The sequence below is a fragment of the Felis catus genome, chromosome D3 (assembly GCF_018350175.1).
Source record: "Felis catus isolate Fca126 chromosome D3, F.catus_Fca126_mat1.0, whole genome shotgun sequence".
Lineage (NCBI taxonomy): Eukaryota > Metazoa > Chordata > Mammalia > Carnivora > Felidae > Felis > Felis catus.
The window spans coordinates 8,222,313-8,235,663 of NC_058379.1; the positions used below are offsets into that span (position 1 = coordinate 8,222,313).

At 44.3% G+C, this 13,351-nt stretch overlaps 2 protein-coding genes across 9 annotated transcripts in view; one reads left to right on the plus strand and one right to left on the minus strand.

The window, feature by feature from the left end:
* The window catches only part of P2RX7 (purinergic receptor P2X 7), a 51,114-nt gene extending 50,428 nt beyond the window's left edge, over positions 1 to 686 (minus strand). For 4 of the 8 annotated variants that reach the window (XM_045041423.1, XM_045041424.1, XM_045041420.1 and 1 more), the window contains exon 1: positions 207 to 686. In XM_045041423.1, the coding sequence (XP_044897358.1) occupies positions 207 to 331 (125 nt within the window). In that variant the 5' untranslated portion in view covers positions 332 to 686. The remainder of the gene's footprint in view (positions 1 to 206) is intronic. The other 4 variants (XM_019814513.3, XM_045041422.1, XM_003994650.6 and 1 more) reach the window with 2 other exon arrangements.
* IFT81 (intraflagellar transport 81) overlaps positions 1 to 13,351 on the plus strand; it is a 229,327-nt gene that overhangs the window by 70,390 nt on the left and 145,586 nt on the right. The window lies entirely within an intron of this gene.

The following is a 13,351-nucleotide window of genomic DNA, read 5'->3' on the forward strand; positions in this document are numbered from 1 at the left end:
GCACTGTTTCCCACACACCCCCCTCCAACCACCTGCCTCTCCCACCCCAACACCCACTCCCACCTCCAGCCCCAGCTTGCTATCAGAAAAAAGTCTCAGATTTAAAACCACGTGGAATTCAGGCTGTGCACCAGAAGCTGCACCTTGAGGTTTCTTGTGCTGTCAACCCCTGCAGACATCCGGGGTCATCCCCGCACCCCACTTACCTAACGTAGGAAAAGACGATCATGTGGAAGATCCACTTAATGGTGCCATAATTCATGCTCTGGATCCGGGTGACTTTGTTTGTCTCATACTGGAAAACATCATTCCAGCTGCAGCAGGCTGCCATGGCGAGAGACTCACTGTCCACAAGGGTCTGGACCAGGGCTCAGCCTTCCCAGACCAGCCACAGCAAGCCCACCAGTAAGAGGAAAATGAAACATCCTGATTCTTAGCAGGAGCCTTTAAGTTTGAGTTCCTCCAATGACGGCAGAGTGGGGGCGGGCCCTGGCAGCTGCCCCAGATGTGGCCGGGGATAAACAAGAGAAGCGAAGTCCTACAGGCCTGGCTGGCAGATAACCCTGCCCCGGCCGGCCTCCCCCAGATGCCTGCACAAAGATGGTGTTCAAAGGAAGGGCATTTTTAGAATTCTGCCTTATCCCCTTTTTTCTTTGACTTTTTTGGACTCATTTCAGTTAGGGGAAAGGGGTAGCCTTTCAAATGTCAGGAGACCCAGTGTTTCCATTGTGACTTAATAAAGGGGCCTAGATCTTTCTACTGTCTCAAGGCCCACTCAGAGACTGACTAATTCATTTCTACAACCCTTTGTTCAACCCCAGATGTCTGTGAACACTGGTGAATGAAGATCTTGCTCTCCTCCCTCTCACACATCCTCCACAGCACTCTGGTCTGTAGATGGGGGTGGTGGGTGGGAGGGGGGCATCAGATCTGCTGGGGCTGGGAGGGGAAGAGGGCTTTATTTCTATACTGGATATTTCCTGCGTGACCCTCTAGATCCACTCTCTGCCCTCTTCTGTGCCCCCTGAGTTACACGTGTGATGTAGGCCAGTCAGCCTAAGACCATCAGAAACAAACTTACCATTCAACAAAACTAGGTTTACTGACTCATTCCATGAGAAAAAGCTCATGCCAGAGGATCTAGGGGCATCATTAAAGGGACAGAGCTATCATAGGATTATGGGGAATGGTGGGGTTTAGATTAAATTTAAATGAAAACAGATTTTGATAGACTCAGAGCAAAGCAGGTTTGTATACAACGGTCATCTTTAGATCTGGATTGCAAAGTGGACCCAGGGCCCTGCTTCCTTGGAAGCAATAAAGCTAAGATGGATGTTGAATGTTGTGTCTAGAAACCCTTTATCCGAAGCTTTGTACCTGAGATGCAATTTGAGGCTGCTTCTCTTTGGCAAGGTTGTGATTTAGATCCTCCAGGCAAAAGTGGAGTATTTCGTTCTTATTGATGCAATTCCCAATAGCAAATTTTCTGATAGTTTATTATTTTAGAGGATGATATTTCTCAGTAAGAAAGCAGCAATCACTCAAAAAAATGGGAGTGGGGGTGCTACAATACACCTAACATACCCTTCAAAACTCTCAAGGTCATCAAAAACAATGAAAACCCTAATAAATTGTCACAACCAAGAGGAGGCTAAGGAGACATGACAACTAAATGTAATGTGATAACCTAGATAGGATCCTAAAACAGAAAAGGAACATCATTTAAAAACTAAAGAAATGTGAATAAAATATGAACTTTAGTTAATATTGATATATCAATATTGATTAATTATAAAAATGTACCATACTAATGTAGGATGTTAATAATCAAGGAAACCGGGTATAGGATATATGGAAAAGCTGTGTACTATCTTTGTGATTTTTCTGCAAACTTAAAACTGTTATAAAATGTCGTAGATTCTAAGTCTAAAGTTTTCTTTTGGCCAGCAAAAGAGCAGATGAGGATTAAAGCGAGAGATGGCTAATGTACGAGAAAAGACAAAAGCCCCGATTAAGGGTCCTTGCCCTGTATCCATTCATGCCAGAAGGTTTACAAACATGATGGGCATGTACAAAGAGATAAAGAAACTAAGAACATTAACTTGGGGATGTGAGGGAAAAGGGGGGTTTTGAAGATATACAGTGTTTGGGGTTTGGGTCAATATAACACAAAATCCGGGCATCAGGCAGTCAGGAGGAAGGTTGTTTACCTTGGACGTGAGGCAGCACCTCTGTTTACCTTAGCCAGCCTAGGGGATGAGACAGATGGGGGAATAGCCTCAGGGTTAATAAGGCACCTTTTCTTTTGTTAACCATCTCCACTCTGGGCTGCTTTGCCTGCAGCACAGTGGTCCATAGTCCAATTCACCAATTTACCTAACCTGGTCCTATTCTCCTGTGAAAGCAGCTTTTCTGCTATAGTACTAAATTGGGGTGCTTCCACCCTGAACATCTAATCTTGTTTATTTCATATACCTATATATTGGGCACCTTTGCACTGTTTCTATTTCAGACCTTTGCCTCTCCCTCTCTATTTTGGGGTGCCTTTGCACCTCCCTATTTCTGGCACCTTTGCGCCTCCCTTTTCTTGGGGTGCCCTATTCTTGGGGTGCCAATCTGGTTTACCCAAACTTGGGTGTGAGCATGTTATGACTTTGTATTTCTTTATGCCTTGTTAACCCATTGATGTAAGCCTGGGGGATTCCTAAGCTTATCCCCCACAGTAAAATGAAAGTTTATCTTTAAAACAAAAAAGATTGGGGGTGGTGGTATTATCACTTTACAGGTACAGTGAAATACTGTTTGGTGTTATTTTTGCAGCTGTCTTTACTCATTACTGCTCTTCCAGATTGCTAAGCGGCCAAGCCAATTTTTACTTTTCCAGTCTGAGCTAAATTTTACTTTCTTACTCATGTGAGCTGCACCAGGGGCTACATTACCTCCTGGCTCTCAGTTCAGGAGACTGGAGAGCGGGAGAAAGGTGAGATTGAATGCAAATTTTCTCGACCCTTCTCAAAAGTGCTCGTGGCAGGGATTCTGGTCTTTCTGCTGAACTCAGACAATGATATCTCATGCTCTTCCTTCTCCGCTTCCTCAGCCCTCTGTCTGCTATTTCTCCCACCACCACTTCATGGGTACTGTTCTTTTTTTTTTTTTTAATTTTTTTTTAACGTTTTATTTATTTTTGAGACAGGGAGAGACAGAGCATGAACAGGGGAGGGTCAGAGAGAGGGAGACACAGAATCTGAAACAGGCTCCAGGCTCTGAGCTGTCAGCACAGAGCCCGATGCGGGGCTCGAACTCACAGACCGTGAGATCATGACCTGAGCCAAAGTCGGCCGCTTAACCGACTGAGCCACCCAGGCGCCCCTCATGGGTACTGTTCTTAATAAGCTTACCGATAAGTTATCAGTTGCCATATTTAGTGATATGTTTTGTTCCTTATTTCACCTGGCCTTTTGGACCAACACCATGTACCACTCTCTACCTCTTGAGCAATTTATTCCCTTGATCTTCATGACTCCCTTGGGCCCTTTCTCCTAGTTTTTTTGTCTTTGCCTCTATGTTCTTTGTCGTATCTTTCTAGGACTCTTCTCCTTTTATGTGTCAGTTCCAGCAAATTCTGCCTCAGCTTTTTTTATATTTTATCAGTCATGACAGGTTATGTTGCAATAACAAACAGCCCTCCCAAATCCCATGGCTTAAAAACGATGTCGTTTTATTTCTCATCCACAATAAATATTCACCATGGGCCACCTGGGAGGCTCTGCTCATCGTAGTCACTCAGAAAACAAAACTAATGGAATAGCCACTATCTGGAACTCTTGAATGAGAAATCTGGCAGGTCTTAGAGTGGCATTTAAATGCTCTGATCTAGAAACGATGCATTCCATTTTGCCCCTAACTCACTGGTCAAAACTAGTCACGTGGCCCCAGGAACTTGGTCCCAGGGAATCAGGAAATGCAATTTCACCCAGAAACAGAAGAAGCAGAAGTATTTGGTAAATTGCACTAATAACTTTTGTATCTTCTCCCTGGGAGATTTCATCCACACACATTCTTTTAGAATCACCAAATGCTAAAAGAAAAGGAGATGGAAAGAGGGGTATATGTGTATATCACGTGTTTAACTATGCATGGAATATAGCTGGAAATAAAACCTACTACTAATTTGGGGGACCAGTGCAGGGGGGTCCCTTATTCAAGATAAGGAACTTCAAGATGGCAACAGCAGAGCATTAGACCAAGCTCAGGTCTCTCTTAAGTATGGGTCCTTAATGGAACTGCACAGATCCCATGTCCATGAAGCTGGCTGTGTCTGGAGGGATATACAAGATGGTCTCTGGGGAGGGAATTGGAGGATTAGTTAGTGTTTGTTAAGAAACTTATTTCTTACCTTTCTATGAAGTTTTTCTACCATACTCATGCATTCTGTTTTGAAAATCTGTATCTCCAGACCAAATCTGCCTTCTGAGCTCCACACTGGTACAATCTATGAACCCCCAGATCTAAAAATCCCATAGACACTTAAAATCATATCTTTAGAATGGCACACTTCCCCACAAAATAATAGTGCTTGTAAGGACTGATTAGAGGGAGATAGTGGAGACCGGATGTGGACCACTTTCCTTCTAAGCTCAGCTTGAGGGTTAAGGGTGCTTTTTAAAAAAATTTTTTTTTAATGTTTTTTTTTTATTTTTGAGAGAGAGACAGAGACAGAGACAGAGACAGAGAGTGAGCAGGGGAGGAGCTGAGAGAGGGAGACACAGAATGCAGAGCAGGCTCCAGGCTCTGAGCTGTCAGCGCAGAGCCCGATGCAGGGCTCGAACTCATGAACTGTGAGATCATGACCCGACCTGAAGTCGGATGCTTAACTGACTGAGCCACCCAGGCACCCCAAGGGTGCTTTTTAATGGGAAATGTAGCATCAAGAGGAGATTGGGGGAGAGAGGTAGTTAATATGGAAACATTTGAGCCATTCAAAGATGTTCAAAGTGGAGTGTCAAGAATGGTGGTCTCTGTTTCTTTGTGAAGTAGGAAGTTAAGTCTTGAATGGAATGGGGCTTGGGTGAATTTCTCTTAGTCAAGGGCGTGTGTGTGTGTGTGTGTGTGTGTGTGTGTGTGTGTGTTTCTGGTTACAAGTCAGAAAATCAAGTGACTTCCTTCAGCAGAAAAGGTAGTTTTTTGAGGAAACACTATCATCTTAACAAGTGCAGGAAACGTGGCCCAACGTGGTAAGAACTTACTAATAGACATGGAAACTAAAATGTCCTGCTCTGAGGTTGCACTTGCAGTTTGTCTGAAGCTGTGGGTCCTCTTTCTGCCTGCTTCTCTGTGTACCCACTGCATATCTCTCTAAGCACTGGACTTCTCTACTGCTCCAAGGGCATGTCACCAAACAAGGTCATCTCGGCAGCCACATCAGATTGGCCACAGTTCCTGTCAAAGCCCAGACCTACGGCTTAATTCTGGAGTCCCAGAGGAGTGAATTTGATTGGTCTAGCTATTTATCTCTAGTCCAATCAGCTTAAGGTTGTGGGCGGGGTCACATAACAGACATGGTGTCAGGGACCCATTGGGGAAGGGGGGCGGCGAGGAGGGGAGAAGGGGAAGGAAGGGAGCAGAGTGGAGGGAGGGAGGAAAGGCTGGGAGGAAAGAAAGGGAAGGAGAGGGAGAAAGAAGTGTAGCTCTCAGGGAATACAGGCTCCTAGGCTGGGAGACTCAGGTTAACTACTGCTCTCAGGTGGGACGATGCAGTCTGTGCAGTTTCCCAGAGGTCCCTAGTGGGATTGAGCCCCAGATGCCTACAGCACGACCTGTTCTTGAATGCTTCTTATATTGACTGCTTTCCCTCCCTGTCCCATTTCCCCAGTGCCCTTCCTAACTTCACCTCCCAAATAAACTACTTGCATCTGAATCCTTGTCTCAGGGTCCACTTTGGGGGAAACTCAGTCTTTTCCAACCTCCTATTGTTAAGGAGTCAGGAATGTATCCTGTTGTTAAGGCTGTTGTTAAGGAGTCAGGAATGTATCTATTCCTGACAGCAATAGGTGGATTTGTAAGCAGAGTCGTAACACCTCACACTTTAGTGAAAATCACTCTGGCTGCACAGTGGAACGCAGACAGAAGGGGCAAGAATGGAGGCAGGGAATCTGCCCAGGGAGAAGGTATAGTGACATGGAGGGGGGGCTGAGGATGGATCCCTAAAGGATCCAACACCAAGGGGACGAACAAGCATCAGGGAAGGAGAGGAAAACCAGAAGGGAGTGTATACCCAGAAACCAACGGAAGAGCTGTTTACCAATAAGCCCGTGGCCACAGGAGGTAGCAAGAACAATATAAAGCAAGGGCACTAGTGAGGAAACTGACAGATAAATTAATGAAACAGGATAGAGTCAAGTATTGAACACAAAGATAGGTGAGTACTTAGCATATGACAAAAACGTTTAAAACCAAAGGAGGAAAAATTACCCAAAATATGATCTCAGAGCCATTGGCTAGCCATTTAGAGGAGGTCGGTGGAGGTAGGAGGATGTGGTATTCTAACTTTTTATATTTCAAAAGATGTGTAACTGTTTGAAATGTGATAGAATGATAAAAAATGAGCAAAACTCAGTGGCGCCTGGGTGGCTCAGTCAGTTAAGTGTCCGACTTTGGCTCAGGTCATGATCTCGAGGTCCATGAGTTCAAGCCCCGTGTCTGGCTCTGTGCTGACAGCTTGCTTGGAGCCTGGAGCCTGCTTCCAATTCTGTGTCTCCCTCTCTCTCTGTGCCGCCCCCCCCCCTCAAAAATAAATAAACATTAGAAAAAATTTTAATGAGCAAAATCAGCTACACAAAGGGACATGCACGTCACTTACTGTTCTGTTTGTGTTGTGTACATTTTGCATTTCAGTAGAGAATCCAAACAAAGATAACTGGATTCTTTTTGAAATAACTGACACCACACTGTCACCTGGCTGGTGTTTAGGTCCTCCTCCCACCAGACTCTGTGTTGGTGTCAATACCAGTGTGGATTTGCAGTAAAGATACTATGAAGGGAGCCTCTTATTCTCCTTCAGGAGTACAATGTTTGAGCCAGGATTCACTGTGGTTTCTTTCTTGGCAACTGGAGCCCCCCAAAAAACAAAGCATATTGGGGCGCCTGGGTGGCTCAGTCAGTTAAGCATCCAACTTCGGCTCAGGTCATGATCTCACAGTTCATGGGTTCGAGCCCCGCTGCAGGTTCTGGGCTGACTGTGCAGAGCCTGGAGCCTGCTTCAGATTCTGTTTCCTTCTCTTTCTGCCCTCCGCCACTCGCTGTCTCTCAAAAAATGAATAAACATTAAAAAAATATATCTTAAAAAAAAGTATGTCAAGTGATGCTTTTTTTCCTCTGTATTTCTCCATGGCAATTTCTCATGAACATGCCTTTCTGACCCTCTCTTTCTTCCCTCTCATTATCTAATTCAGAATTTTTGTAACAAGTTGATCAAGAGTCTACTGCTTAGGGATGTCACAGAGTTAGGAGAGATCCCAGTGTCCTGGTATTCAAAACAGTTTTTCTTTGAGTGACATTAAACCAGTGCTGCCTAAAAAGGTAGAAACTAACCATATATGGTCATTTAAATTTAAAATAATTGGGGGGTGCCTGGATGGCTCAGTCAGTTAAGTGCCTGACTTCTGCTCAGGTCATGATCTCATGGTTCGGTTTGTGAGTTCAAGCCCCACATGGGGCTGTCTGCTGTCAGCACAAAGCCCACTTCAGATCCTCTGTCCCCCTCTTTCTCTGCCACTCCCCTACTCATACATGTGTTCTCTCTCTCTCTCTCTCCCTCTCCCTGCGTGAGGCTCTGTGCTCACAGCTTAGAGCCTGGAGCCTGCTTCAGATTCTGTGTCTCCCCCCCCCCCCCGCCCCTCCCCTGCTCGTGCTGTCTCTCTTTGTCTCAAACAACAACAACAACAAAAAAAAAACATTTAAAAAAAATTAAATGAAATTTAAAATTCAGTTCTTCATTTGTACTCCCCATATTTCAAGTGCTCAGTAGCTACATGTGGCTCATACTATATTGGACAGTGAAGATACAGAACACTTACACCATTGTAGAAAGTTCTATTGGACAGTACTGCCGTCTGTGGGATAGAGGAAAACGTGAGTACAGTTGCGGGTAACTGAGGATGGTGAGGGCAGGACCTAGTCAGATGGCATCCATTTTCTGTGGGAAATAAGAGGCGGATGTATCTGAGGAGAGAGAAGGAGAAGGCAGAGGGGTGGGAGGTTTGATGGGAGTGAAGAAGATTCAAAACAGTTGCTATGGTGAACAGGAGAAGAGAGCCAACAGGGAAAACCGGAATTCCAGGGTGGCAGTGAGAACTAAAAACCATGAATTGGTTATTGCAGCAGTCTACGTGACTGAGATTATAACAGGGGCCCGGGCCTTCCCACCTACAGGATCTGCCTCCCACCTCCACAGCCAGGGACCCATCAGGCCTTGCCAAGTAGTTCAGATAGTTTTAGAATTTGTAAGCATTGGCATCTAGTATGTCTATTTTGGTCTTTTACATTCGTTCCTGAAACAGTGTGAGTGGAGCTACATTTCTGCCCCTCTGCCCCCCTCAGTTACCCTTCCCTGGGGCTCCTGTCCCTTGCCATCCCGATGACACAGAGCAGAAAGCTTTTCTTTGTCTCCAACTCAGCCCGGGCACTGGGAATGATTGGTTCACTCCATTTATTTGGGTAAAATTACTCTATCCTTCTCACGAATGCTGGATTTCCTTTAATCCCAGGATCTTCCCTTCCCTCCACTCCATCCAAACCCATAACACACACTTTCCTTGAGAACTTCAAAAATTGATTTCCTGACCAAGACATCTGGCCACTTCAGGTAATAACTAAGTCTTCTGCAACCCTAATCACAGAGGCTGGGGTTGGATGGGGAGAACTGGGAATTTCCTTCTAACGGTGGATGGTAGAGAGATGTCTGAGGTTTTAGAGGACCCACTGCTCTATCAGTCTTAGCAGAACAAATATGAAAATAGAATAGAATGAAATTTACATTGATCCAGGGCTGAGCTTTTGCTGGAAGTCTTGAATTATGTTAGTTAGGGTGCTTTTGTCTGAAGGTAACAGAATACCAGACACAGACTGGCTGAAATAGAAAAGAAGGTATTATCTCATATAGAGCCTACCCAGAGGGAAGGCAAAATATAGAAGGGGTTGATTTGGGGCTTGAAAACATCATCAGGGATCCAGGTTCTTTCCATCTCTCTGCACTGCTGCCCTTGTTGTTTCATCCTCAGAAAGAAAATCAATTCTTCTGTCTCTCTGATGGGAAAATCTTTCCTGGAGCCCCTTTCTCCTCACCTCACTCTACTCTCTAGTGCTGGAAGCGAGTCACACTCCTGATCCTCTCCTGGAAAGCAAGAGGAAATGACCATGACCAGCTTGGATCAATCATTGGGGTGGATGTTGGGCAGTAGTCCACAATGTCTACTACTCCAGCACTGGCAAGAAAGTGGCTAAAATGAGGACCAGGGAATCTATGCTGGACTGTGAAGGAAGGAGGGTCCTGAGAGGGAAAAAGTAGAATAGTCAAAGGATTTTGGAGTTCAAAGAACTGCTAAGCCTAAAACAACTGAAACAAACAAACAAACAAACAAACAAACAAACAAACAAACAAAACAGAGGATACAACCGGTGGCCAGAGAAATGTAAGACTAATTCCAGGAGAAACTGATGTCCAGGACATGGTCAAAGGATGTGGTAGCTAAAGTAGAGTGAAGGTGAAAATAATTGGAATGAGCAGGGACAAGAGCCAAGGGACCAGGACCAGGAGGTTGACCATGTCTTGGGTCATCTTACAATCATTAAAGTCATCAATATGGTGGTAGGAACTGGGGTCGGGGGGAAGGATGAGCTAGATACCAAAATCTGCTAAGAATAAGGGTTGATTAATGAATTGACTGGTTGATTGGTAGACATCAGCAATGGAAAGGCATAGAAGGTGGTTCAGCCAGATGCTGTGAGCCTCTGAGTTTACTCAAGACGGGGGCTCATGGATCTGGGACTAGAGGCAGAGAGTATGGAGGACACCAGGAGAGTGGGAAAAGGATTAGCATCCTCTGGGGAGGGCTTTGAGGTCTCTCAGTGGGGAGCCAGGTTATACTTGGGGCAGGAAATAGAAAGGACTCTGTGTGCTGAGGTCATGACCTAAAAAAGAAAAGAGCATGCCCTCCACTCTTCTCTTTCCCCTTCTCACAGGCTGGAGTGAAACCTGGAGGTGAGCCATCTTTGGCCCAGAGTATCAGAAATCAGACTCTTAATCCACTTAGTTAATACAGAGGCAAGCCCAAAATAGCTCTTTCCAAGATTCAATTAATCTCCAGAGTTTATCATTATCTGGGGGGTTAGCAGACACTTGATTGTCCACTCAAACTCTATTCTTTTTTTCTTTGTTAACAGTGTTCCCAGTTTTGTTCAGGTTTCAAACCCTCAGGAAAGAGAACTCTATCCCACTCAGGGGTATCATGTTAATCCCATTCTGTCTGTAGGTGACTGCTTCAGGAATGGGTACGAAAGCCCATTATGGACACTGAAACATGAGGGAAAGTTGGGATCTTCTTTTTTTTTTAATGTTTATTTATTTTGAGAGAGAGAGAGAGAGAGAGAGAGAGAGAGAGAGAGAGAGAGAGAATGAGCAAAGGAGAAGCAGAGAGAGAGAATCTCATGTAGGCTCTGTACTGACAGTGTGGAGCCTGACACAGGGCTCGAACTCACGAACTGTGAGATCACAACCTGAGCTGAAATCAAGAGTTGACACTTAACCAACTGAGCCACCCAGGCATCCCTTTTAGGAATCTTCTGAAGAAGGAGGTCATTCTTAAGAAAGAGATATGAGAAGAAATGGTCTTTCAAATGTGACATGCTCAGGACGGCAGAGCAAAACAACGGAAAGAACTTGGTTGAAGCCACTGGATTAACTTTTTTTTAAGTTTATTTATTTGTTTTGAGAGAGAGAAAGCACGAGTGAGGGAGAGGCAGAGAGAGAGGGAGAGAGAGATCATCCCAAACAGGCTCTGCATCGTCAGCACAGAGTCCTATGTGAGGCTTGAACTAACAAACTGCAAAACCATGATCTGAGCCAAAGTCAGACACTTAATCGACTGAGCCACCCAGGTGCCCCAAGGGTTAACTAATTGTGAATCCACTCTACCAGGGACTTCTTTTTAAATATACATTATTTAAGTCAGTTTAATTGGACTTTTTTGTTATTCATACCCAAAGCATTCCGATTTAAGAAGCATTGCTGGGAACCCTTACAGAGTTCACTGGGAGGCTGGCAGATGACATCTCTGAAACCCAAAACAAGTAGAGATACAACTTATGTGCTTTCACAGTGAACAGCTTCCCTGAAGTACAGAGACAAGCAAGGACCTAAATTCCAGGAGGCAACTTTCCTGGGTGCTGGGATGTGTCTTAGGTCCATCATCCTGGCAGGCCATCTATTCTGTCATCTTTTCCTTGGTGCCCTTGCCCTGGCATCTCCTGGTAATAGATGGATCATGGAATATGCTATTGGATGTGACTCAGGTACACTGAAGGCTCAGTTTCCTTCCCTTTTCTCATTCCCTGTGACAGTTCTGCCAGCTTCTCTTTTAATCCAACTAACACAAGAAATGCTCTCACTCCAATGAGAGATGGATTGACTACCTCTAACTTTCCAAAACCCAAAAACATTTTTGAGATGGTGGTAAAATAAACATAACAATTTTTTACCATTCTAACCATTTAAAAAAAATGTTTATTTGAGAGAGAGAGATCATGCAAGCAAGGGAGGGGCAGAGAGAGAGAAAGAGAGAGAGAGAGAGAGAGAGAGAGAGAGAATCCCAAGCAGGTTCCGTGCTGATAGTGTGGGGCTCAATCACAAACTGTGAGATCATGACCTGAGCCAAAATCAAGAGCCAGATGCTCAACTGACTGAGCCACCCAAGTGCCCCACCATTCTAACCACTTTTCAGTATACAGTTCAATGGTATTAAGTACATTCACATGGTAACCATCACCAACATCCATCTCTGAACTCTTTCATCACCTCAAGCTGAAACTCTGTCTCCATTAAACACTAACTCCCCATCTCTTCTCCCAGCCACTGGAAACCACTTTCTGTCTCCATGAACTTGACTATTCCAGGTCCCTCATATAATTGGAGTCCTACAATATTTGTCCTTTTGTGTCTGCTTATTTCATTTGGCATAATGTCTCCCAGGTTCATCCATATTGTAGCATGTGTCAGGATTTCCTTCCTTTTCTAAAAACATTTTTTTTAATTTGAGAGAGAGAGTGAATGGCGAGAGAGAGAGAAGAAAGAGAGAGACTCTTAAAGCAGACTTCATGCTCAGCATGGAGCCCAATGCAGAGCTCGATCCCATGACTCTAGGATCATGATCTGAGCCTAAATCAAGAGTCAGATGCTCAACTGACTGAGTCACCAAGGTGCCCAGGATTTCCTTCCTTTTTAAGGCTAGACAATATTTTATTATGTGACTAGAACATATTTTGTTTATCCATTTATTCATCGATGGACAATTGGCTTGTTTCCACCTTTTGTGGCATATTGTGAATAATGCAGCTACAAACATGGTTGCACAAATTCCTGTTCACATCGCTGTTTTCAACTCTTTGGGGTATATGGCCAGAAGTGTAATTGATGAATCATATCATAATTCTATTTAATATTTTGAGGAACCAAGTTTATTTATTCATTTACTTATTTTTAATTTTTTTTTTTTTTACTTACCAAGATAGCCACATGTGATTGACAGCTTCTCTTTTTTAACTCAAAAGCTGAATACAGGGGTACCTGGCTGGCTCAGTTGGTGGAGCATGCAAATCTTGCTGTTGGAGTTGTGAGTTCGAGCCCCACATTGGGTGTAGAGATTACTAAAAAATAAAATATTTAAAAAAAAAACTGAATACATCACCCTTGTATAGGGGTGAATACCTTTCTTGTATTAATGAGTCATCATCTCTGTCATTAACTTGGAGGTAAAAACCATTTGTTTAATTGCAGCAAGGCATTCAGGTTCAGAGAATGGAGGAGGAAAGGAGAATAAAGTTGTGCTGAAAAGGTGCGAATTTAGGACAAGAAACAAAAAGCAGGAGCAGAGAGCCAGAGGGAAGGCAGAGGGGAGCTGAGGGCGGGGCTGTGGTGTAAAGACCCACCAGCGCCATGGTCCCTAGAGTGATCTAGAATAGAGAATTCCTCCCTAGTTCTGGACTCCCAAGAAGCCTGACCCAGTTACAACTTCTCTTGGGTTGTTTTTTTTTTTCTTTCTTTCATGAAATCCCATCTTCCATATTTGTGTCTGAGCAT